We start from the raw sequence: 23,572 nt of genomic DNA, 5'->3' as shown, positions 1-23,572 counted from the left end.
CAGGGCCTGAATGGGATGATATGTTGACAAAATCTTAGCTTACTTTTACAGCTTCAGAACAGATAAGGATAGTCAAGGGTTTTACATGAAACCTGTTATTTCCATTGTAACAACTCCTGGTATTTCTTTTTAATCTTTAGTTCAGGATGACAAGAAGGCTGCAGGTAATGGGAAGGAGGGGGGGCACATTTTAAAAATATATATTTTAAAGCTTGAACAAAGGATGTTATTCGCATTACCCTTAGCAAAAAAAAACCAAAAACAAACAAACAAACAAAAAAAAAAAACCACAAAAAGAACCCCCCTCAAACAACAGAATCTCCCGCAGAAGGGTATTTCCCTGTTTCAGGCAGCTCTCACAGCAACAAGCCTGAGTTAATTTTGGCTCCCTGCTCACACACTCTGGGCTCTGGCCCCAGTCCAGCAGAGCACTTTGAGCTGTGTTTCATGCCCACCAGTTTCAGCAAGCCCCTCTGCCATTTTTCAAAGATAAGCACGTGCAGCAGGGCTGTGCTGGAGCAAGGTCAGAGGCAGCCCATGGACACTGAGCCCCTTGTATCTCTTGTATCTCTGCAGCATCTCAAGGGCTTCAGAAGAAAGGTACTGCTCTATCAGTGAAGCCAAAGTTTACATATGGAGCTGTCTGTAAACTTTAAAATGTAACCCTCCAGAATGTGATGTACCCCCACTTGCCTTTTTTTTTTTAATAAGCAATATGTAAAATATTTCCTGCCTCAGAGTTGATACAAAAATAATGGCTTAATGGCTGTGCCTCTTCCAAATGAGAAGAAAAAAACCCATGCAAACAAGCTCACACACATACACACACACAGAGTGAAAAATACTTCATCTTGAAGGATTCATAGTCTGGATTGCTGGGTCCTCCTGTTTCACACAGATGAAAATGGGCATCTAATCATCAGCATGATGATAAAAACATTAAAAAGCATGTGAGAACAAGAAAAAGGAAGAGAGGTGGGCCTGACCCAAACCAAAAAGCACTGATGTGAGGGTGGGCTCACATTTATGAGCTGCTGGCAAAGGGACAGGGGTGGGAGCAGTTTGTGGAGCAGTTTTGGCTGTTGGACTGAGTGGAGGGCTGGGGGAGGGAGGTGTGCATGGTGAGGAGAGTTAATCATGTCTGCAGTGTTTTGGCAAGGTCAGGAGTGGATTACGTGTGTCAGACTCTGGCTTCCCTTGCAGTTTGAGAGGGATTAGGAATTGTGCTGGCTCAGGCAGTGAGAAGGTGATGAGACTTTGTTATCTCCCATACAGGAATTTTCGATAATGAGGGGAGGAAGGACACTGGGGACTGGAGAAGAAAATGAAAAGTCTCTGCCCTTAGGCTAAGCAAAAGGAAAGCTGCATAATGAGCAGGGACATTTTATACAAAGGGTGAGGGGTATTCTGGCACCTTGTTCAGCAGGAGTCAGAAAGTAACATAGCAGGTTGGTTATGCTAAAAAAGACAAGTTTGTGGTGTAGGGTAATTTTTTCCACACCTGCTAATAGACAGGATGGAAGTGGTGAAAGGAGCAGAGACACCAGCAGGGATGTACAAACACTGGGAAGCACACAGTTTACAGAGAAGCTCAGGCCCTGGGCTAGCAATCAGGAAACAAGCCCAACCAACACCCATGTGACAATGCATATGATGTCTCCATTTATTAAGTATGGTTGGAAATGGGTTCACAATATCCCTTTTTAGTTTTCCCTAAAGACCCTCATTCTACTGGATCTTGAGCATGGACAGCCTACAAAAGCAGTAATCACCACTTGTTAGCAGTCCCCATTGTGGGGTGCTGCTGGGGGGAGCACAGGAGTGTCAGTGCATGCCTGCTCTGCTGTGTGAGGCCAGGGCTGGGCACAGGGGTGCTGGAACTCAAAATGTCCCTCAGACATTTTTGGAGGTTTCAGGCCCTGGTCGGAGGCATTTGAGACCCTGGCAGGCAGCTGGAAACAGCTGTGATTTTGGGTTTGAGCCATGGAATGATTTAACAACTTTGAAGGTGGAACAAGCAGTCACAAAAGTTTAGATATTATAGTAGAAATAGTTACAAAGTAGAGGGGAGAATTTTTTAGTATTGTACAGGGGGATTTAACACATGTACAGGAGGGTTTTTACTTTGTACATGGGGGTCAGAAGTTTTAAGATGGAGGAATGTAGGCCCGTCCTGTTCTTGATGATGTTGGCACTTAAGGATTGGTTTAGAGTATAAAGGCACCATTTAATATAGGTAATAGGCATTGGGGACAAACTGTACCCATGTAACACGTAATGTACCATATAAAAGACAGCAGCAGCCCTGGGTGGGGAGAGAAGAAGCAGTCGGGAGTCAGAGAGGATGTCAGGGTGTGTGTGTGCCTCTGCCTGAGCTGTGAGCAAACCACAGCAGCCCCAGAAGAAAATCTTTTAGATAACTTGCAATAAACTGCCTTGAGATTGAACAACAAGAGGCTGCAGAGTTTTTCTTTGGAAGCACGGGTTGGAGGAGAGACTTTCCCACCACACGGAACCCCTGAACCAGGCTGGAGCTCTGACACAGGGGTTTGGATGGCCACCTCAGCCCAGGCCAGGCCACCGAGGAGCTGCTGGCAGGGCACAGGGCGAGTGGAGGCAGCTGACACCATGTGCAGGTGTAGATCTGTGAGCCCCTGTGGGTCACTGGCTTTACTCACACTCCTGTCCTAAGCTGTGAAATGCCCCAGCTGTCAGTGTTCAAAGTGCTGGAGTGCTGCAGCATCCCACCCCCTCCTTGGGCTGCACTGCCATCTCAGAAATGCTTGTTAGGCCTTGGCTTTGACCAACAGTACATGGGCTCAGCTCTTCCTGAGCTTATCTGACCGTCCACTCCCAGCAACCTGGGTTGTCTAACAAGCTCCTGGCTCCCGGCACAGCCTTGAACACTTGCTTTTCTTGCTGAATAGCAACCCAAGTGGGACAATATTTTTGTTATCAAACTTTCAAAGAAAGTTAAATAGCAGCCAGGATGGAAAATTACTGTGTCTGAAGCCCACTGTCTCATGACCATATAAACAGTGGTGCAAAGTGAGAGCCTTGGGGCTCTCCTGGACTGCAGCAGGCTGAGAACAGCATCTCTCTCTGAGTGGGGCCTCTCAGAGCAAAAGAGCTCTCAACATGGCTGTTCCTGCAGGACCATCCCCAAACCACAGCACAGAGCCTGGGCTGATACCCCCACTCCTGGGGGCTCAACCCTGAGGAGATGCAAAGACATCCCATGTGAACTCAAGGGAATTTTCACAGGTATTTACCTTGTACATGCTTCTGCAGGTCTGTGTGAGGGTCAATGTGCTCTAGCCAGTGTACAATGGATGCTGCTCTGCTGGATTCTTGAGTGCTTTAGAGTCATAAGTAATTTAGGCCTGTAAGTGTGTTATTGTTGTGCTATTGGGACTCCTATAAGAATCTTTTGTTAAATTGTTGAAAGTGCTGTTAAGTCTAAGTGCTATTAAAACCTTTAGGCCTAAGGGGTTGGTGAAGCCCAAGGCTAAGTTTGGCAAGGGGGTTCACTCTGAACATTGTGACTCAGCAGGAGGGTCTCCTTTATTCTTTCTTATCCTCACCCTTTTCCTATCCCCATCGTCCAAGCAGATAATTTTTTATTGATTTTAGTTTCAAATAAATTGATTTTAGGTCTCTGTGTGCTTTACCATCCAGTAAGCAGTAGAGTGAACCTTGTCAATAAACTTTTTCACGTTTCCATTTTAACATTAAACCTGATTTTGCTGATATCTTTGCCAGCAATTCTTTGAGCAACCTAAAACAGTCTTTCATGACAGCTTTGCTTTGCACGTGCTTGTGCAGGAGTCACACCTTTCCTAAAGGAAAAGAGAGCACTCTGGCACCAGCTGCCTTGCACAAAAAGACAGTGCTCATGTGAAGAGTGGTTTGGGATGCACTGCCATGCACATATTGCCCAGACCAAGAAAACAAAAGCACTGGTAAGAATGAAGCCTTAAAGGAAAAACTCCTGCCCTTCTCTCCCAAGAAGAGCTGGGAGTGCCTGCCCAGTTTCTGTCAAGCGTCCTGAGTGCTGCCCAGCTCTAGTGCTGGGTGCAAGGCACCACATGCCTGGCAGCTGCAGCACTTTGTACCCTTTCCTTTCTAATAGAATTCACAGACATCGGCCTTGGGAAGATGACAGGAGGGATCACAGGCATAGAAGCTTGGGCAACAAAGAGAAATCACCTTGATTCAATCCCTAGGCAGCCCATTTAGTAATTATTCCTGTCTTAAGCTCCTACCAATAATATGAGCCACAAGTCAAGGTGAGTTTAAAATTCAGCACATTTTAAAGGGTTTAAAATAGATATGAACATGACTGTAGATTAAATGTATTGATAAACATGTAAGCACCCTCATCGTTTTCCAGGGTCACATGGGAAGACATGAACAATACCAGGAGCTGATCTGTTTGCCAAGGAATGCTTTAGAGCTTTGCCAGCAACATTGCCCTCACCATTCTTCTCCTAACTCATCGGTAACCTTCTTTACAAAAATTTCAGCAGTTTTCCCTTTAAGTGACAAACATATTGTTGGGGGCCTGAGGGCACTAATTTACCCTAAAGGCCTCAAGCAGCTTCACCTGTAGCCTCCTCCCATGGCCCTGCCCATGGTCCCAGGGAGCATTTAAACTCAGCCTAGGGCCACTAATCCCTGACTCTCTTTTGTATGGGTGTTAGTCTTTGGCTCTGCTAGAGTTACGAGTGTTTCTGTTTTATGGCTCCTGCTTGTATGTTTAAGGCCCTAATCTAGAGCAGGCTGGTGTGAGTACTGTTTTCCTATAAGGGCTTATATACTTGGGGGAGGAGGGGGTTTGGGAATGTGGTAGTGGTTGTTTCCCCCCATCCTTGATGCTGTTATAAATGAAAATTTGTCCAGCCAAATTAATATGAAAAAATAAAATATTTATTTGCAATCAAATTCTATCTAGCCAGCCACAAGGAAAGAACAGAGCCGAGCCCGGGGTCGGCCCTGGCTCTGCAACAAGGAGTCAGCCTCAGCAGAGGTTTTCCTCTATGCCCACACACCTCCAGCCTGGCACAAGTGGTTTTTATAGGGAAAATCCCGCCTGAGGCCAAGATTTTGGCAGTCAGTCTTTTCTTCCATTCAGAGTGTATAGGTTAATAAGATTTTCTGGTTTTGTGATGAGGAAGAACAATTCAGTGTCAGGAGTTGGTGAATCCCTTGATGAAATGTACGGGAACGCTGCATTCCCATGGATCTGCCCGAGGATTTCCATGAGATCCATCCCGGGTCGTTCATGCGATGATCAGTGCCTGGGGTCCCCCGGATCTCTCCAGACACGGCACATCCCTGGTTAACCACATCCTTTTAGGTGTAAATCGGGTTTCAACATACACCCTGCGAGGGTGGGGGAGTCCTAATACAAACGTGTATACTCCAACAAATATTCAATATCACATATATCATACTGGAAATGGCGCGAATTATATCTACTCCACATAACAATGCTGACACCACACATCACCTTTACTTGATGCTGTAAAGGTGAGTGGTGTCTCCATAGAAGATGTAAGGTGCTCCTTGTTCCTTTTTGTAGAGCAAGAAACTGATATATCCTTCAGTCTGCTGAAATGGGGCTTTCACCTTTGTGCCTTTGCTCCTCCTGCTTTTTATCTGTCTCCCGCTGCAGCTGAAGTTTCACCCCGACTTTATTCAAATTGCAAGTGTGCTGGAGCCGAGCGGGCTCTGCCCGCTGCCCGTGCGAGCATCTCGGGGTGCGAGCGGGGATCCTGGGATGGCAGAGGGAGCCACAGCCCCGGGCCGGGCTCGCTCCCCCAGGAACCTCCGGGCTGCTCTGTTTCATCTCTCTGAAACAGAGGTTTATGGAGTTAACAAAATAAATTAAGCATTTCTATTCTAGCTTGTAGAGTTATGTGTTGAATTTAACCTTTTACTTAAGAAACCTCTGCCAAGGTAGAAAAGGGCATAAGAAAATGCAAATTTCTGAAGCTTCTTGCATAAAGAACAATACCAGAAAGGACTGAAGATATAAAGAACCCAGATAAAGAGACTCCTCTGTCCCTAAGCCTACTGAGACTGACAGACAGTACTCAGAAAAGCACCAAAAGATGCGCAAAGGAGAAAAGTTTAAAAGTTCAACCATGAGGAAGACCACGATCTTCAGCCTCAGAGACCACCAGAGACCCTCACAGGACCACCATGGCAAACCACACATGCCTAGAAAAGCATGGACCTGTTTAGCATGAGAGGAGAGGACAGGCAGGGCCAGGGGTTGAATATGCATAGAAAAGTTGTGTAATGTATTACATATGGAACACCTTTGTGAATAAAGGTGTGGGTCAGACTGAGGCTCAGGGCACAAGGATTTGGAGAGATATCTCACTTGTGCTGGGCACTGACAATACACACCCACTCAGAACTACCCCAGTTGTGGAGTCTGTTATTTATTCCGTGTATCGTTTCAGTGCAGCTTGTGTGGCCCCACGGGAACGCAGCGAGGACCCTGCTAATGCTGCCTGGCAGGGTCTGCTGGCAGCACCCCAACAGTGTGAAAGGCCTTTTCTCCCCAGCCCGGCTGCCGAAGCAAAGGTCTGGAATGCGTGAAGCTGAGTTTTCAAGGTTGTTTATTTTTTCTTATCTGTAATAGTTTCTCTCTGACCTGCCAAGGTCTGCCTAGGACAGAAGCCATGGCAGTCTCCTCCAAGCCCCGGGTGTCTCCCACATTATATACTCAAAATTACGTGTACCATGTTTACAGTTCCCATCCCAATATCTAAAAACTATGTGGGACAGTGTGTCCCTATCCTAGACCAATAGAAAAGTGTCACTATCACACCAAGACAAGAAGGAGGAAGAAAAGGCCAGGGCACGCCCAGATTCCTCCATCTTGTACCCCTGAATTACATTCTAAAAAAACCCAAAAGTCTACTTTTCCACCCTATGTCAATCCCTCTATTACACTACTCGAACCCTTTTGGCTTGTAATTCCTCATATAAGGTTGGCAGCCTCTCCCATGGGCTAAAATTGAAGCCACAGGTGTTTTTGACTTGCTGCCAAGGTTCCTGAGCCCCCTCTGGACTCTGACAGCTGCCCTGACCATGCACACGGCTGAACTTCACTAAGGGTGCCAAAAATGGCATTAAACTGAGTGGTGAGGCAGGTCATAGTCTGAGCTGCCAGGCAAGGTCAGATGCAAACCGACTGCAAAATCATGTGTCAAACATGGACAATGATCATCAAATTACAAACTGCAATAAATGCAGGCAAGAATGGCTTTCCCTGCGTTTAACTGTATGCTTCAAGGAATTTGAGAGTCAACAATGCTGTTTTAAAGATTTCTTTATTTGGTCCTGATATAATATGTGCAGTCTTGTTCAACTGCACTGGAATTTAGCACATCAGTCCAAACTGGAACCTAAAACATGATCTCTGCAAAGCTGCTTGGTAAAGCCACTAACTTCTAAGGCTAATCTCTGCCTTCAGTATATAAGGCAATAATCTGAGTATCCATGATTTACAAGCTCCTAGAGCTGTGCAGGGTTTGCTCTCCAGCTGCAGTGTTAGTACTGACCACTGTTACCCAGAAAACCTAGGGCAGAAGGTAAGTGCTGTTTCATTTTGGGATGGTGACTGACAGTCTTCACCCTGTCAGTCTTTAAAACAGCAAGACTTTGTAAGGTGGGCAAACAGAACAATTCTTTCCAGACCCACATGTGATGTTCCTTGGGCTTGCTAACCTGCTCTGCTTGTAGCAAAGCCTGTGTGGCTTTTGTCTGGCAACAGCTGCAATGATACAGCCACTCATTGATTGCTGGTATCAAATATACTGGCAACTTGCTCACATTTGTGATGGATTTTTTTGTAATCAAGCTCATCTCTTCATCAATCTAGTTAATCAATGTTATTGTCCCCAGGGCAGAGCTGCTTGTGGACAGGTATAACTGGTGATATTGAAGTAGCCTTGGCATATGAATCAAAGAGAAGAAAAGACCCTGTGTGTAAAGAAGCTTCTATTTATCCTACTGAATCTTAACTTTGGTAATGAAATATTTAAAGCACTTTTATTTAAAGAAACATCTCTATGAAATGAAAACAATAAACAACTGCTGTTGGCTTAATAGCTTAAGTGTAGCTGGGACATTCAATCAATCTGATAAAATTGTGAGTATATTTCAAAATGGTGGAGGTTATTGCTATGATACATCTAACCTTAATGGTAATGGGGAAAATATATCCTCTCCTGAGAGTTCTTGAATAAACCTGTCTATCTGTGACCAGTTTATTACATTCTCTCCTGAGTTCAGTCATCTGTGGCTGTGCTGAGTAAGGCTAAAGCACACAGCTGCCCAATTTATCCAAAAAGGTGCCTTGGATGAGCTTAGGCCTGATGCAGGAAGGGTGTCCTAGATGCCCTGCTGCTAGAATACAGTTGCTGCTGCCTCTCATTCTCCCTGCAGCAGAATTGCTTGGAAGCCAGGGCTCCTCACTGCCATGTACCTCCTGTGGTGCTGACAGGCACTGCCAACGGTGCCTACTGAGCAAGCAACATGCAAGAAATCAAGTGGACTTGTTGGCTCTAATACTCCATTTTGCCTGTAGTAAAATAGTTTGAAATAATACCAAATCCTACCCCACTCTGGTGGCAGGCTGGGTGTGAGGTTCCTGTCATTCACATGAAAATTTGTAGATGGACGGTAGAAAAAAATTGTTGGTGTCAGTGGTGATAGGAGGGGAGAAGTCAGCCTGCAGCTGTTCTTTGCTGGCTCAGGAACATCTGCTTGACTGCTGAGCAGGAGGACCAGACTGCTGTGTTGTGCCAGCAATGCTGCACAGACCCTGGAGAAAGCCAAAGCTGGTGCTTGGAGCTGGCAGTGCTGCCCTGGGAGGGCAAAGGAGCAATGGGGGAGAGCTGAGGCTACTCCTGGGGAGTGGCACTGGGATACCTGGCAGGATCAGCTCCCTGGGAGCCAAGCTGCACTAGTCCTGATGGCAGTAGGATTATCCCCCACCTTTGCTTTCAGTACCTGCTGCTGCATGCACCACTGCCTGGTGCCTCATTTGCATGTACAAATATTACCTTTCTTCAGTTAGAGGTTAAAATGATAAGTTGAAATAAATGATGCACTTACTTGTTGGCTCTTAAGTGTGATTGATTTAAGTGTACAGCTACTCCTTAACTCAGTTTTGTAACTCTGACCTTCACAATTAGCTCTAGTACATCTGCAAGTGGTTCATTTTCACTGGGCTATCTCTAATTGCACTGCCGTTATTCTGTTAATGGTTTTGTAACTATCCAAATCCATCTGCTGTGTCACCTTTCAATTGTTTCCAGGGGTTATGATTATCAGGATGATCAAACCACTGCTGGCAGGAAAGCTGTCTGTTCACAAGAACTGGAAATATGTCATATTTCAGTAAAACTGACTGTAAGATCAGACACAGGCTCAGCCTGGGAGCTCACCTGGCCAGCAGCAGAGGTATCAGAGGAATGAGAAGCAGAGCAGAAGTGCAGAGCAGTTCAGCTCCCAGGCCAGGCTCAGACACTGCAGCCAGGACACTGTGTAGTTGATAACACATCAAGATAAAACCTTCCACAGCTTAACTGCATCCAAGCCCATTACCTTTTGTTTTGAATAAACTGTTGCCAGACTTATTTGGTATTTCTTGGTAGAAATCAAGATCTTGTCATCCTTTTGCTGGCCTGAAGGGTCTCAGTCTGCTAATTCCCCTCACACTTTTCTTTGTATCCTGTCTTGTTCAGTCATGACCTTCTGTTATGCGAGACCAAAAATGCAGGCAATGTTCAAAATGGGACTAAGTGGCACAATGGCAAAGTGATGTCTTACGGGTTTTGCTTCCTGTCTTCTTATTTGATTTGTCTTTTTGTCTATGACTGAGCATTAAGAACATTATACCACAACTATCTTTGGTGGCTCCAAATCTAGTTTGAATGGGAATGGTCAGAAACCACATGCCTTGAAAGTGGAAGAAATTACACAGGTACCTTATTTTACATATACTGGTCACTTTGTTATTTGGCTCGTTGGTACTGTGAGGTCCTTACACCTGTCTGAGCAAAGCATATTCTAGTCACAGGGATCTCATTTTGACCTGTATTATCTGGACAAATTGCTGGAGGAAATAATCAAACAATTGTTGTTTGTTATTTTTAGGGATGGTCAATATATCACTGTCATTAGTTGTTTCTGATGTAGAGAAGTGCTGTAGCCCTGTGGAGAACATTTTGTCTGCTCAGCTCAAGGGCAGAGCGCTTCAGATGCATCTGTAAGTCCTATTTAGTTTTTACATAAGTTCCTATGGAGCTCTTCATGCACTTGCTTTTGCCTATTGATTTAATAAGAAAGAGTCTGGCTTTTTAAACAGGGTTTTTTTCAGTGCCTGGAGCATTATAGATTTTTGTGTGTGTGATAGCAGTCTAACATAGCTATTGAGAAAGCAAAGGCATCCATAAACTTGCTTTTATGTATTCCTTTATCTTTGTTTCAAGTTAATTGACAAGGAGAGCTGAATTGCTGCACAGGGGTTGGTTCTGGGTAAAACAGCCCGTTAGTGAGAGGCCCATCTGAAGGCAGGCTGGCAGCTCCAGAACTGCTCCCCATGGAGTCACACAAACACCTGTGCTGCCCAAATTACATTCCCCTATTCCCAAGGGAACGTTCCTCTGTGCTCCAATTGATTTCTGTCTCTGACACGGCTCTGTGTGGGATTTTCTGGCTTTGAGAGCCATCTACAGAAATCCATATTGATTTGATCCTCCTGGGATGTGGGGTAGGAAAAAACAACAGCCCTTTCTATCGTGTAGCAAAGCTTTTCTGAGTGAATGGCCTTAGCTAAAAAACTTTATGCAAACTTTCGAGAACTGAACCTGAAGAATTTCCTGTCAGCAGGAATAGCAACTTTTTGAGCTAATGGGCTGTTCTGACAAAGGAGAACAGTAAATTTCTTTCCAAAATAAGTAGGAATTAAGACACTGAACTCATTAAGCAGCTGCCCTGTTAAGTGCTGTAGTGTCTGCTGAAATGTGGCTGCTGCTGAGCAAGATTTGCATTTGTGGGCACCATGGCATCTCCAATTACTGCTCAGCACTGAAGAAGCCTGCAGGGCAGCAACTATTAGCAGAGGGCTCTGCTAACTGATCCATGCCAGCACTTGTGCTGGACACCCAGTACTGTTATTTTAATTGCCCTCTGTCTTAAGTTTGAAAAAAGGAAAGTGCTCCTAGAGAAAGAAAAAAAAAATAGGGGATGAAATGAATGTGCTTGCAGACTGTTATAAACCCTGCAATTCAGAGCACCATGTGTTCTGGGACCAGCCAGAGAACACAGTGTGCACTGTTTGGCACACTGAACCCACCAGACACAGTCCTTCAGGCAGCTGATGAGAACTCCTCAGTTTTTCTCCAGTCCAATGCTGTGTAAAACAGACTGAGTTGGGACAAGTAGTCCTGTACAGCAACAGAAGCGTTGATAGAAGAGGTTGTAACCTGTGATGCAAGTTGTTTTCAATGCTAAGTCTTATCCTGTTTTTAGAATTTCCTAGGTATGCTTCAGCATGGAAACCCTGAGAATTCATTTACATCTTCAATATGTGCACTAGCAAGTGCAAAGCTTTGATTTGAATTAAGTTGCAAGTGTGTAATTGTTAGAAGCCTGTCACACAATGTCAGATCAGTGATCCTCCTGTCTCTGGAAGTAACTCCAAACTTCAAAAGACAGAATAAGAAAATGTAAAGGAGGTAGGTGTAAAGGTGTGTGTCAGCTCAATAGCTGTGGAAATCTTCCCAAGATCATCCAATGTTGCAGCAGATCATGTTGTGATCAGATAGACTCCCAGTCTGAAAATTTCTGGGACTCTGTCATCCTCCTACAATGCTGTTAATATCTCAAGAGGAGAGCAGCAGGATGTGTCTAAATTAGGAGCATCATTATTCTCCTTTGCTATCATCCAAAACACGTTATCTCACCTCCCACTTGGAACTACACCTGGTTTATCACCAGCCAAAACAAAAAGCTACTGATGGATGTGCACAAAAATTGCTTTATGGCAATTATTCAATTGCAGCTGATGACTGTTTTGTGTGTGTATTAGCACACCTCAGTGCTTCTGTTTTTTTATTGGAGCAGGATATGCAGACTAGGCAGTGAAAGGGAAAGCTTGGCTCTGCAGGCAGTGCTGGTGGTGTACCCAGGTACATGGATGAGCACAGGACTCCAAGGAAATGTCTTTTCCCACCCAGGTGAGTGGGTGAGGTGCTGCAAGAACATGGCTTATGTAGGGAGCCCTCCTACAGGCCTAGGAAATACATATCGAGCAGGAGGATTAAAGCCTTTCAAAGATGGAATAGATTCTGCTTTCATAATATTTTTCTTTTCACCCTCCACAAGACTTGGCACAGCCTAGTGTGCTACAAAGCACCCTTTTTTCCCCTTACTCAGAACATCTTGAATTAATTTTTGGCAAAACTATCTAACTCTGTGTGTAGATAGGAACAAACTCCAGCCAAGCTGGGTTCTCCTGCAAGGCCACTCGCCTGGCTCCCTCTGCTCCAGGACTGTGTGAGTGCACAGATTTCCATGGGTGCGTGTGGTACAGCAAAGGCACCGATGTCAGGAGCCACACATGCAGCTGGGAAATGCAGATGTCTAGAACTGACACAGAGAAATGCTTTTGTAGATCATAAAGGCAACTGAAAATGCCCAGCAAGAGAGTGCAGCTCAGATCAGCATGTGTACAGTCAGATCTCCCAGCATGAACCTGCACAGTGAGCCCTGCACTGGCATCTCAGCAGCTCCTCCAAAGAGAGGAGCCATCTGGAAATAGCTGCAGGTTTGGCCAGATGATCTGAACTGCCACATCTTTGAGAAGCATGGAAATCCCCAATCTGCCCAGGGGTCACAGAACACTTTCTGCTGCACCTGAGTCCCTGACCACACCTGCTCCCATCAGGGCTTGTGTGCTAGATGAAAATCAATCAAGATGTACGTGACAATTGAATATTCTCCAAAGCGTGTCTCCCCTTCAGGTTTCTCAAAGTGCTGGGTCCATACAGCACCCTGCACAGGCTGGAGCCCAAAGCACCTGCTTGGTGTGGGAGAGAATCTTTCCAGGAAATGGGTATAATGGGAAAATGCATTCCAATGCACCCTATCGACCCTCTGAAGGCACCAGCACCATCAGCATGGCTGTGGTCCTTGGGGACCTCCTTCTTTACTTACTGTAACCCAATTGATTTTACTGGGCACTCATTCCCTGGTATATTTTAAGGTTTAGATTTTAAGGATCATAAGTAAGAACATAAAGCACTGTCAAGTATTTCTGGAGTTTATGACTGAGCTGGAAAAGGAACTCAATATCCTTTTAGCAATTTACTCAGCTAGCATTTTTAAAAATCTGTTTGTCTGAAGGGGCAGAAAGAAAATCAGGAGGGCAGCAGCTGTAATAATCACTGAATTTGCTTCTGGATTTTTTCCCCTCTATCTTCCAAAACCAAGTGTTACTGCCAAAGTTAATCCTGATTTCCTCTCAGAAACTGTCCACTGTCTCTTCCGTGGGCAGTGCTGAAATATAATGCAAATGTGAGCAGTTAAAATACCTGAAGAAAACAAAATCAGATTGGTGTAGTAACTCAGTGACGTTTTCCCCCCGCCCTTCCTTACAAAGCACTGCTATTTTACAGCAGTAGAAATCCTTTTGGAGTTTTGTAGCTGACTCAGAGCTGCAAGAAGTAAAGAAGAGAAAGAGAGAGGTAATTTCCAAAGTGAAATTAAATTAACCACAAAATCAAACATTTCCAAAGACATTGGATTTCATGTAGATTCAGAGGCACCTTTTGGATTTATGCCATCTAAAACCAAAATATCAATACACATTTCAGGACTCACAGTCTTTTAATGCTCTGTGTTGCACTTCAGAAGCTACAAGAAATGATTGGATTTTGTTATGCCTAAATGAGTAACTAGAATCTATTTTGGAATGTATTCTTCTATTAAAGCAAGAAATAATAGAGTTTGTGTGATTATTAATCTCTTGTAATACTCCTCAATTGTGCAGATTACTTTTCAAAAACACGAGCAGTTTCTTGCAGACAAGATGACATTTATTGGCATATTTTTCTTCTGTATGCTGATGGACATGCTAACAGGTAAGAGTACTAACGAATTTATTCTGGTTTAGTTTTTCAAGCCACCAGAAATATTTTGTTACAAATACAGTATTTAGTAAATATATAATAATTCTTCTTTAATAATTCTGTTTACTATTGCTGACATTTTAATCCCAGCTGTTCAGGCTGTGAATTCTGACTAACAGCCAGACTAAGTTGGTTCACAGCTATGACTGATTGCAAATGGGAAACTCCTTGCTCTGCTGTTCAAGAAACAAGAATCTTTTGGCTACACAGAGGGTCCTATGTGGGCATTAAAGAACTTGTGAGCTTCTAGTTATACATGGAAAATGTTTGGTTAACAGAAAGTCTTTCTGTGCGGGAGCTGGTACTGACATGTTTCCTCCTTGCTTGCAGATGCCCGATCCATCCAGGATGGAGATGGTAATTCCTAATGTGTTTTTATTTCCTTTGTGTCACTAATAATTAGGAGAGTAATTTGTAACTCCCAGACTTGATGCCCAGCAATGACTTTGGCAGGAATGCCTATTAACCTCAGTGGACTATGGAAAGGATTTAAGGATTTCAATTAGTTCTGGTGGAAAAAGAACAGTGAATTTTAAAAATGACATATTAATGTGTAATAATAAAGCTAATATCCAGTCTTAAAATGAAAAGGGATTAAAGTCAAGTCACTAATTCTGCTGTACAAAATCCTAACTGGAATGCACCAGATGTAAAAAAGTATAGGACAGCTGAGAATTTTGTCTGTCCTGAACAATAATGCTGTATGTGTATCTGCTTTTTGGCAAGAGATACCAGCTTTCATGACAAAAAGCTTAAAATTTACAAATTGCCACAAATCCAATTAGAGAAATGTCGGAATAAATCCCTTAGCACAGCTACCCTGTGGTTCATGTCACTTTGTGTGATTAGTCCATTGGATTAGTGTTTGCTTTTGATTAAAAAATCCTCAACACCCTAAAGATGTTTACACTGGCTTACTGATGATTCTATTGTTTAACCTCTAATGGGCTTTTCAGAGAATTCTGTCTGAAAACAAAGTTGCACAGAAGTATCTGCAATAACCAAGTACTGCCATTGCTGGTGTACATCTCAGTTAACCAGAGGGCAGCCAGCAGCACCTCCAGTGCACAAATATGCAGAAAGTATTATAACAGATATCAACAGAATAAATACACAATAATATGTGTACTTAATATGATTACTTATCATTCAAAGATTTTCTCCCTTATGCTCCATCCTATTTCTTTAGAAAGAAATACTTTTAATATATCATCTCTAAAATATTTTTAATATATCATCTGTGTTTGTGTACAGCAAATATTTTTGTGGCAACTTTCGCAAGAGTCAGGAGAGCCTGCATCAGTCTAGAATTAGAACCCTGTTTAGGCTGTATCCTGTTGCTCTCATTACCAGCAATTATTGTTTTCTTTCACACTGGGCCAAGCAGCAGCCTGCAAAGTGAATCTGAGGTCAGCTGGTATAAACAGTGAGTTCTTCTCTGCAGACTGGAGAGGAGCATTTGGCTGGTTCATTTGGTTTGTTATGTGCCATCTGTGCCTGCACGCTGCAAACTTTACTCCATAAAATTAAAGTCTGACAACAGGATTGTTGAAGGCTCTTAATTCCTACTAAAGACCTTGGCCCCAAGCTGAGTGGAAAGACTTTCATTCATCTAAATGGGCTTCAAATCAAAATAAAATACTGTGTTTAGCTTCACTACACAGAAAGACATTTGTGACTGTGCTCTCAGCTGCTGTTTACATTTTATATCTGCTTCTCTGTTTGCCCACATTTGGGCCCAAGGGTGGTCAGAGGAACATTTTCAGAACTGGTTTTGTTTTGCTGCTGAGTTGTAAATCTTGTTTCAATGACTATATCACATTCTGGTACTGCTAGTGCCTTATTCTTTATATTTTTATATCAGGCAAAGCAAATTATGGGAATGAGGGAAAATGGCTTTAAATTGCAATCACTCCTTGCTTTGAAATGACCAGAAGCCTTCTAGAAATTAAACCAGCCCGATGAATTCTTGAATTGGTGTAAATGTGGACGTGTCCCTTCATTCCTGCTCCCCATCTTATCCCACTCTGTCAGTGCTGGTGCAGCTGGAGCAGGGAATACCGGCTCCATTTTCTGCAGTGGGTCATGGAGAGGGGTCAATGGCTCTCGTTGCCTCTCTCCTGCCAGAGGAGCACACCAGCCCCCAAAGGGGACCCACAACCCCAAACCACAGTGGCTCCAAGCCCAACCTCTCAACAAAATCGCTTCATATTATACTAATCTGCAATATTTTATTTTGGTTGGGTTTTTTTAGATCTCTACGGGGAAGCTGCAGCCTTGCCCTACTGGCCCTTCTCATCCAATGATTTCTGGTCCTATGTGGAATATTTCCGGACCGTAGGAGCCTACAACAGGATCAATGACATGGCCAGAGCCTTCTTTGCCCAGTTCCCTTTTGGGAGCCACCTTGGCTACCATGTGCATGACCACGAGCACTGAGTGCCTCGCTCAGCCTTGCCACAGCTGCTGCCCAGGGGTTTGGGTGAGCACCTGCCTGCCAGTGAACACACCTGGGCTGCCTTCACCTGCTCTGTGACACCATGGTCATGTGCAGCATTTTATGGCTTCAGGACTCTCTTTTTTACCATTTCTTGTAAAGGTGTTTGAGTGAACACCTGACTGCCAGCAAACTCTGTGCCTCAGCCACTAAGTGACACTGTAGCCACATGCAGCATCTCAGGCTTTGAATTAATCCTTTTTACAATTTATGCTTCTGTGTGATACAATAAACTTGTTCATTCTGCTGCATGGCTTTGGGAGCTGGTGGTGGTTTTTTGTTTGTTTGTTTGTTTGTTTGTTTGTTGTTTTGGTTTGGTTTTTTGGTTTTGTTTTGTTTTGTTTTTTTACAGTGATGCTCTCAGCTTCGTCTTGGCAGACTGCTGCCGTGCAGAGGAGTTCTGTGTGTACAGGAGTTATTCAGCCAGTGCACCCAGTCTGGGGGCTGGAGAGGCCGCGGTTATCAAGTTGCACCCACCTCGTTGGTGCTATAAATGAAAATTAGTCCAGCCAAATTAAAAATGAAATGATAAAAAATTTATTTAGGATCGAATTCTTTCTGAGCCAGCCACAAGGAAAAGGACATCGCTGAGCTGGGTGACAGGAAGGAGCCTCTGGCAGAGGTTCCCCTGGACACACACACACCCCCTCCTGGACCCTGCAGTTCTTATAGGAAATTTTCTGCCCGAGGGCAGGATTTCAGCCATCCGCCTTTTCTTTCTATTCAGAGTCCCACATAATCATAAAGTTCTTTTCTCCAAGCCGGGGTTGAACAATCCAGGTCCAGGTGTGGACGATTTTTCCTGATGGTTACGGAACCGCAGCACTCAGATGTATCAGCCCGGAGGACTCCAGCGATCCCAATCTTGGGTCGCTACCAGGATGATCAGCTCCCAGGTGTTCCAGTATCTCCTTTTGGGACAGCCCATCTCCAGGATGATCAGCTCCCAGGTGTTCCAGTATGGCCTTTTGGGACAGCCCATCTCCAGGATGATCAGCTCCCAGGTGTTCCAGTATGGCCTTTTGGGACAGCCCATCTCCGGGATGATCAGCTCCCAGGTGTTCCAGGATGGCCTTTTGGGACAGCCCATCTCCAGGATGATCAGCTCCCAGGTGTTCCAGTATGGCCTTTTGGGACAGCCCATCTCCGGGCCAGCCACATGTATTAGATCGTAAATGAGGCATTGCCCAAGAAAACCCGGCTCTGGTGTAACCGAATATGGGAGGGGGGCAGCTCTCAGTGCTGGCGTGTGTACTTTCTAATAACTAAATATTATACATGCCAAATATGATTTGGCAGGGCCTGCTGTCACCATGAGGGCGGGGCGGGGTGAGCAGGGGGCTGAAGCGATATGCGGAATAAATAAATAGACTCCACAACTCGAGGTAGTTATGAAGTGGGTATGTATTGTCGGCACCCAGCACAAGTGAGATAACTCTCCGAAATCTTGTGCCCCGAGCTGAAGTTTGCCCCCCGACTTTATTCACAAAGGTGTTCCATATGCAATACATTACACAACTTTTCTATGCATATTCAACCCCTGGCCCCGCCTGTCTTTGCTTCTCATGCTAAATAGGTCCACGCCCTTCTGGGCATGGGTAGTTTTTTGTGGGGGCTTTTATGGGGGTCTCTGGTGGTCGTTGAGCTTCAGATCATCCTCAAAAGTTCAACTGAACTTTTGAACTCTTCTCCTCTGCGCTTGCGCTTTTGGTCCTTTGCTCTCCTATCTGGATAAGTTCATCATCCTTGACATGTTGGAGACAGAGGGGCTTCCTTGTCTGAAGTCTTGGCATTCCTGGTCCTTTCCGGTATTTGTCTTTTTGCAAGAAGCTTTAGAGATCTTTTTATTTCCTATCCCTTTTTGTGCAGAGGTTTCTTAAAATTCAACACATGATTCTACAAACATGATACATTCATTTTTGATATATTCATGTTTGATACATTCATTTTTCATACATTCATTTTTGATACATTCATTTTGCTAGTTCAAGTGATCTCTGGAAAATCTTTTGTTTCAAGGCGGCCTCCATCGCTGATCGCCATGAGGACAGGGCGAGCAGGAGGCGGCCTCCATTGCTGATCGCCATGAGGACGGGGCAGTGTGAGCAAGAGGAGGTCTCCATTGCCGGTCACCATGAGGGAGGGGTGAGCAGGGGCGGCTCCATCGCCGTCCCCACGGTGACAGGGGCGGGGTGAGCAGGGGCGGCCTCCATTGCCGGTCCCCACGGTGACAGGGGCGGGGTGAGCAGGGGCGGCTCCATTGCCGGTCACCACGGTGACAGGGGCGGGGTGAGCAGGAGGCGGCTCCATCGCTGTCCCCACACGGCCCCGCTGGGGCGGAAGTGACGGCGCGGAGCGGCCGCCATGAAGCCGGCGGTGGATGAGATGTTCCCGGAGGGAGCCGGCCCGTACGTGGACCTGGATGAGGTGAGGCGGGCGCTCCGGTGCCGCGGCCGCGGAGCCGCGCGGCGGAGGCGCTCAGCGGCTGCTCTCGCAGGCAGGGGGAAGCACGGGGCTGCTGATGGATCTGGCGGCCAACGAGAAAGCGGTGCACGCCGACTTCTTCAACGGTGAGGAGCGCCGCGGCCGGGGCTGTCAGCTGCTCTCTCTGGCCGGGCTGCTGGGGTCGCTAAACCTGTCGCTGAGCACATCTCGGGAGCGGTGGTGCCGGTGCCAGCGCTAAAACGCGGGGTTTTCCTCTCCGGGGAGTTCAGCGTGTTAATCAATACGACGAAAAATACCTTGGTCCTTCGCATAACGAATAGCTTATGTTAAACAGTGCAAATACGTGTAAAAATGTGGGTTTCTCTGGACAATCTGTTCCAGTGCCTCACCGCCCCTCACAGGGCCTGAACCTGCGTCCTGTCAGTTTGAAGGCATTGCCCCTTGTGCTGCAGCTCCAGGCCCCTGTAAATAGGCTCTCCCTCCCTCAGGGCTGAAAGGCTGCACTTAGGCCACCCGAACCTTCTCTTTTCCAGGCTGAACAAGCCCAGTTCTCCCAGCCTGTGTGTAAGTGTTTACAGCTGCTTTGAGAGAGAGCAGCCACATGTCAGGCCACGCAGGGGTACAATATACAACACTGCACTGCGCTTGGTTGCTAAAGGGGTTTTTATGCTTCTGAGGAAATGCATTTAGACATTGCAACGGTGAGTTTTATAAGATTCATTAAATCTTGCAATGGCAGTGGTAATATCACAAACTGCTGTTAATTCCAAAATAAAGTACATTTCTCATTTTGCCCAAGACGTAGAACACAGGAGTGAAAGGCAATTCTGCTCTCAGCAGTTGTGGGGACACCCTGTTGGAGCCAGCGTATTCAGGGGGAGCTGTTTCCCTCAGTTTCTATCATCACACTGTGGCATTGTGTTCCATTGGTAGTTTAGGGCTCTTCTAAATGAGGATTCATCCTCAGTTCATTGTAGGTGCTTGTAAATTACCTTCTATAAGAATGAACGCTGTGTTCAGTTAGGTGTTTAGTTTAGGATCAGTGTACAAAGAAGATGCAAGGCTGAGTAGTTAGGAGTAATTCCAAATGTGACTGGAACAATTTCACTACTGGGAGATGTGTTCTGAGACAGAAATGTTATTGACACCTTTAAAGCAATTAAATACTTTTGGGGAAGGAATATTTAACAGAAATCTCAAATTGTTAATCTGCAAAATCATCATCCTGATGCTACATTTCTAATAACTGATGGTGCAGTTATCTCTGAATTCACCTTTATTTCTGTCCTTAATCCAAGGAACAAATACTGTACTTGCATGTGCATTTGTAACACTGAAATTCTGAGGTTGATTTTTGTCTTGTTTTCCTGACTAGATTTTGAAGATCTCTTTGATGACGATGACATCCAGTGAACTTAATTGTGCAGCAGAGCTGAGATGTGGATTTCTCTCTAGGATCGCCTTTGCAGTCCATTATTTATTAAATTAATCAAAATGGCAAAATTACAGAGGGGGGAATAAAGCCTGGATAAGCTGCTTGGGGAATATGAAAACCAGATGGTTAAAGGCAACTAAGTAGGGAAGTGTGCACTGTTATTTCTAGGAAGCTGTGTGTAGATTTTCCTGGAAATTTCATTGCTGATGTGCTTGTTGAATAAAATACTGAAGAAACACTCATCTCTCTGGCTTATAAAAGTAGAAATTGCTGTCTTCTGAGCTTCCTTAGAGTGATTATTTTGGTATTAAATAATTCACTGTTGCTTTTGGATATTACATAAAAGATATGCAGTAGGGCACATGCTGCCTAGAAAGTTTTGTTCATCCCACAGTAAAGGATTGTCTCGGGATCAGATGGCTGCTTGTTCTGAATAGTCCAACTCACTTGTTGGTCACACTGAGAACAGTGTGGATTGTTTTTTGTTTCAAGACAGAGAACTACCACAGCACTTCACTTTTAATTTAAGGAACACAGAAACAAAAAGGTACTTCATCTTAATATGTTAAGCAAAGGAATGTTCTGACCCAAGATTAGGGGAATGCTTGGATTTTTTAAAATATAAATTTAAATATAAACTTAAAAATACAATTATATTCTTGAAATTGCACTTGATCGATAAAGAGACCTAAAATTATTTTCTTTTCCTACAGAAGCTAATGCACTTACTGGTCCTTAGAGGTACAGTGTATATGAACCAGGCTGTTGAAATACTGGCTCAGATTCTGACATAAGCTTTTCAGAATGTATAAATGTTTCATTCTTACCCTTCAGTGACCAAACTGAATCTCAGAATGAAAGGAACAGGTGAGTTTTTAGTAGATTTTTTTCATAATCAAGAGTGTAATCCTGTCCAATATCAAATACAATCTGTATTCTATTAATTGATCACAGAATAAATACTGTGACTGATCTTTCTTTAAACACTTCACACTACTTAAATTTTACCTGCACTGAAACCCTTTCATACCTCTGTCACATTTTTATTTCTGTAGATTGCCTTGAAAAAGGAAATCTTAAATCTAAGAGTAACTCTTCCAGCCAGTGAGTTTAAAAATGCAAGCACAATAAACCCAGTAGGATTTGGGTGTCTTTTGATCGTGCTGCTGTGGATTTCTGAAAAGCCGTGTTTCATCATGCAGTGTGTTCTAAATCAGACCCTGCCATGTTCTCTGCTTGGTGCCTGACCCTGCTGTGTCCCTGGAGGAACAGCCTTGCTCAGGCAGTGGCCTTTCCCTTTTAGTGCTCGCCCTGCTGAGAGCCTGGGCTTTCCAGTTTTCCTCAGTGAGACCAAGGTAGAGCCATTTGAGTGGTGGCAATTGGGCTTGGACTGACTCAGGCCTTGGTGCTGTGCTTTCTCCAAACTATGTTTTGAGAAATGAGTTGCTGCCAGGAAATAGAGACAGCATTTTGGGTAGCTGCAAAAGATGAAATAAAAAGAAGCAAAGGAACTTGAGCTTTAAGTTTGATCACAGCATCAGGAGTATGTTCTGTGATACAAACCCACCTTGAACAGCTGCTCTTCAGTATGGATGGTGTTGTCTATCCTTTAAAGATGTGTGAAACCTCAGTGAACATTGGTTTGAAGGTGCTGTGGGTGAGTGGTTCTGGTTGTGTAACATCTCACCTGATCAAAGCACGGAATTCTCTCTGTGGAACTGGGTAGAGGAAGGATGGTGCTCCTGGGTCCAGCAGTTTTCATCCTGGTAGGATGTAACTATCCACTCAAGGTAGGTAGAACTAAGACCTTTTTGTGAAGATTTCCAGAAACTCAGGGTTTCACGTAGAAAAGCAGCATCAGTAGTACTGCTGGCACCTGGGAGGTATATATGTGTCTGTGGGGAGGGAACTTCATCTGTGCAGTGTTTAAATAAAAGTGTTTGAGTTTATGAAAGTCCTTAAGCTGTGGAAAACTCTGGAATCACATGAACTGCCTGGGTGTGCAGGTAATGCCGCTCTGGCTGTGGCTACTGGCAGTGCTGGGGGTTCTTGGGTACTGCCAGTCCTTCAGTCTGATACCTGTGTGGTCTCCTGGGCTGGGACAAAATGAAGGAGCAGAGTTGGGATATTACCAAACATGCACCTTGGAGCTGTGTGCAGTACAGCGTTCCCTCCTGCACAGTGAGAATGGGTGTGCATCTCTCCAAAGAGGGCTGTCAGTGTGTTAAACTTCCATCAGGAGCTGGGGTTTGTTTGGCTCCCTGCTGGAACGGTGGTAGATGAAGAACAAAATGCCCTTCACATCACTTCTGTGCTCCCATTTGTCAAGGCTTTCAGTCTAATTAGACTGGGGGCAATCAGCCTTTTGTCAGGAAATAATCACAAGATGTCAAAATCTAATAAAAATTGATTGAAACAGCATTTGACTGCCTTGGCCAATTCATTTCTTGAGTTTTGATTCCTGTCCCTTTTGTGGAGATTGACACCTCTCATAAGAAGTGTTTCTTAGGGAACAAGGCTGTTTGAACAGCAATATGCACATATTTGGGCTGATGTGTATTTGTTTATAAGTTGCTGGGTACTGCTGAGTGATTCAACATCCAAGTAAAGGCTCTAGTCTGAATAGTTTTGTGAATTGTCCCAGTGATTCAGTGGGACAGCTGGCAATCCATAAAGCTGAGACTTGGCAGGATGAGGTCCTAAGTGCTGAAATGCCTTAGAAGGGTGTAGCCAGTGGTGCAGCACGGATGAAAAGCAATTCCTTCAAAACACTTAAATGTCAGCCTGTTCCCTTCAATACTCTCAACAGGCCATGGCTCTGCTTGCAGGGAACTGCAAACTGTCCCAGTACATTCTTTGGAAATAAAAATGTGCAATCTGTTTTGAGCTGAAAAGGATCCATTCATTGTGAGGGAGAGAAAGTTGCCATGCTAAAGGAAGCTGGCTGTCATCTGTGCATAATATTCCTGCAGTGCT

General features: G+C 44.6%; 2 protein-coding genes across 4 annotated transcripts in view; both read left to right on the top strand.

Annotated features, from left to right (window-relative positions):
* OTOS (otospiralin) overlaps positions 1-16,967 on the top strand; it is a 79,060-nt gene extending 62,093 nt beyond the window's left edge. Inside the window, exons 1-4 of one of the 3 annotated variants that reach the window (XM_072933244.1) lie at positions 6,494-6,627; positions 14,081-14,171; positions 14,550-14,576; positions 16,474-16,967. In XM_072933244.1, coding sequence (XP_072789345.1) covers positions 14,120-14,171; positions 14,550-14,576; positions 16,474-16,658 — 264 coding nt within the window. In that variant the 5' untranslated portion in view covers positions 6,494-6,627; positions 14,081-14,119 and the 3' untranslated portion in view covers positions 16,659-16,967. Of the gene's footprint in view, positions 1-6,493; positions 6,628-13,668; positions 13,776-14,080; positions 14,172-14,549; positions 14,577-16,473 lie in introns of those variants that run through there. The other 2 variants (XM_002189006.6, XM_072933243.1) reach the window with 2 other exon arrangements.
* A 2,071-nt stretch (positions 16,968-19,038) lies between these two features.
* COPS9 (COP9 signalosome subunit 9) lies at positions 19,039-20,872 on the top strand. Its single transcript, NM_001245367.2, has 3 exons — positions 19,039-19,143; positions 19,214-19,286; positions 20,537-20,872. Exons 1-3 carry the CDS (start codon positions 19,081-19,083, stop codon positions 20,572-20,574), a joined length of 174 nt encoding a protein of 57 aa, NP_001232296.1. The 5' UTR covers positions 19,039-19,080; the 3' UTR covers positions 20,575-20,872.
* The last annotated feature ends 2,700 nt before the right edge of the window (positions 20,873-23,572 follow it).

This window comes from Taeniopygia guttata, chromosome 9 (genome assembly GCF_048771995.1).
Source record: "Taeniopygia guttata chromosome 9, bTaeGut7.mat, whole genome shotgun sequence".
NCBI lineage: Eukaryota > Metazoa > Chordata > Aves > Passeriformes > Estrildidae > Taeniopygia > Taeniopygia guttata.
The sequence above is the reverse complement of the archived record's forward strand: the minus strand, read 5'-3'. Positions and strand labels throughout refer to the sequence as shown.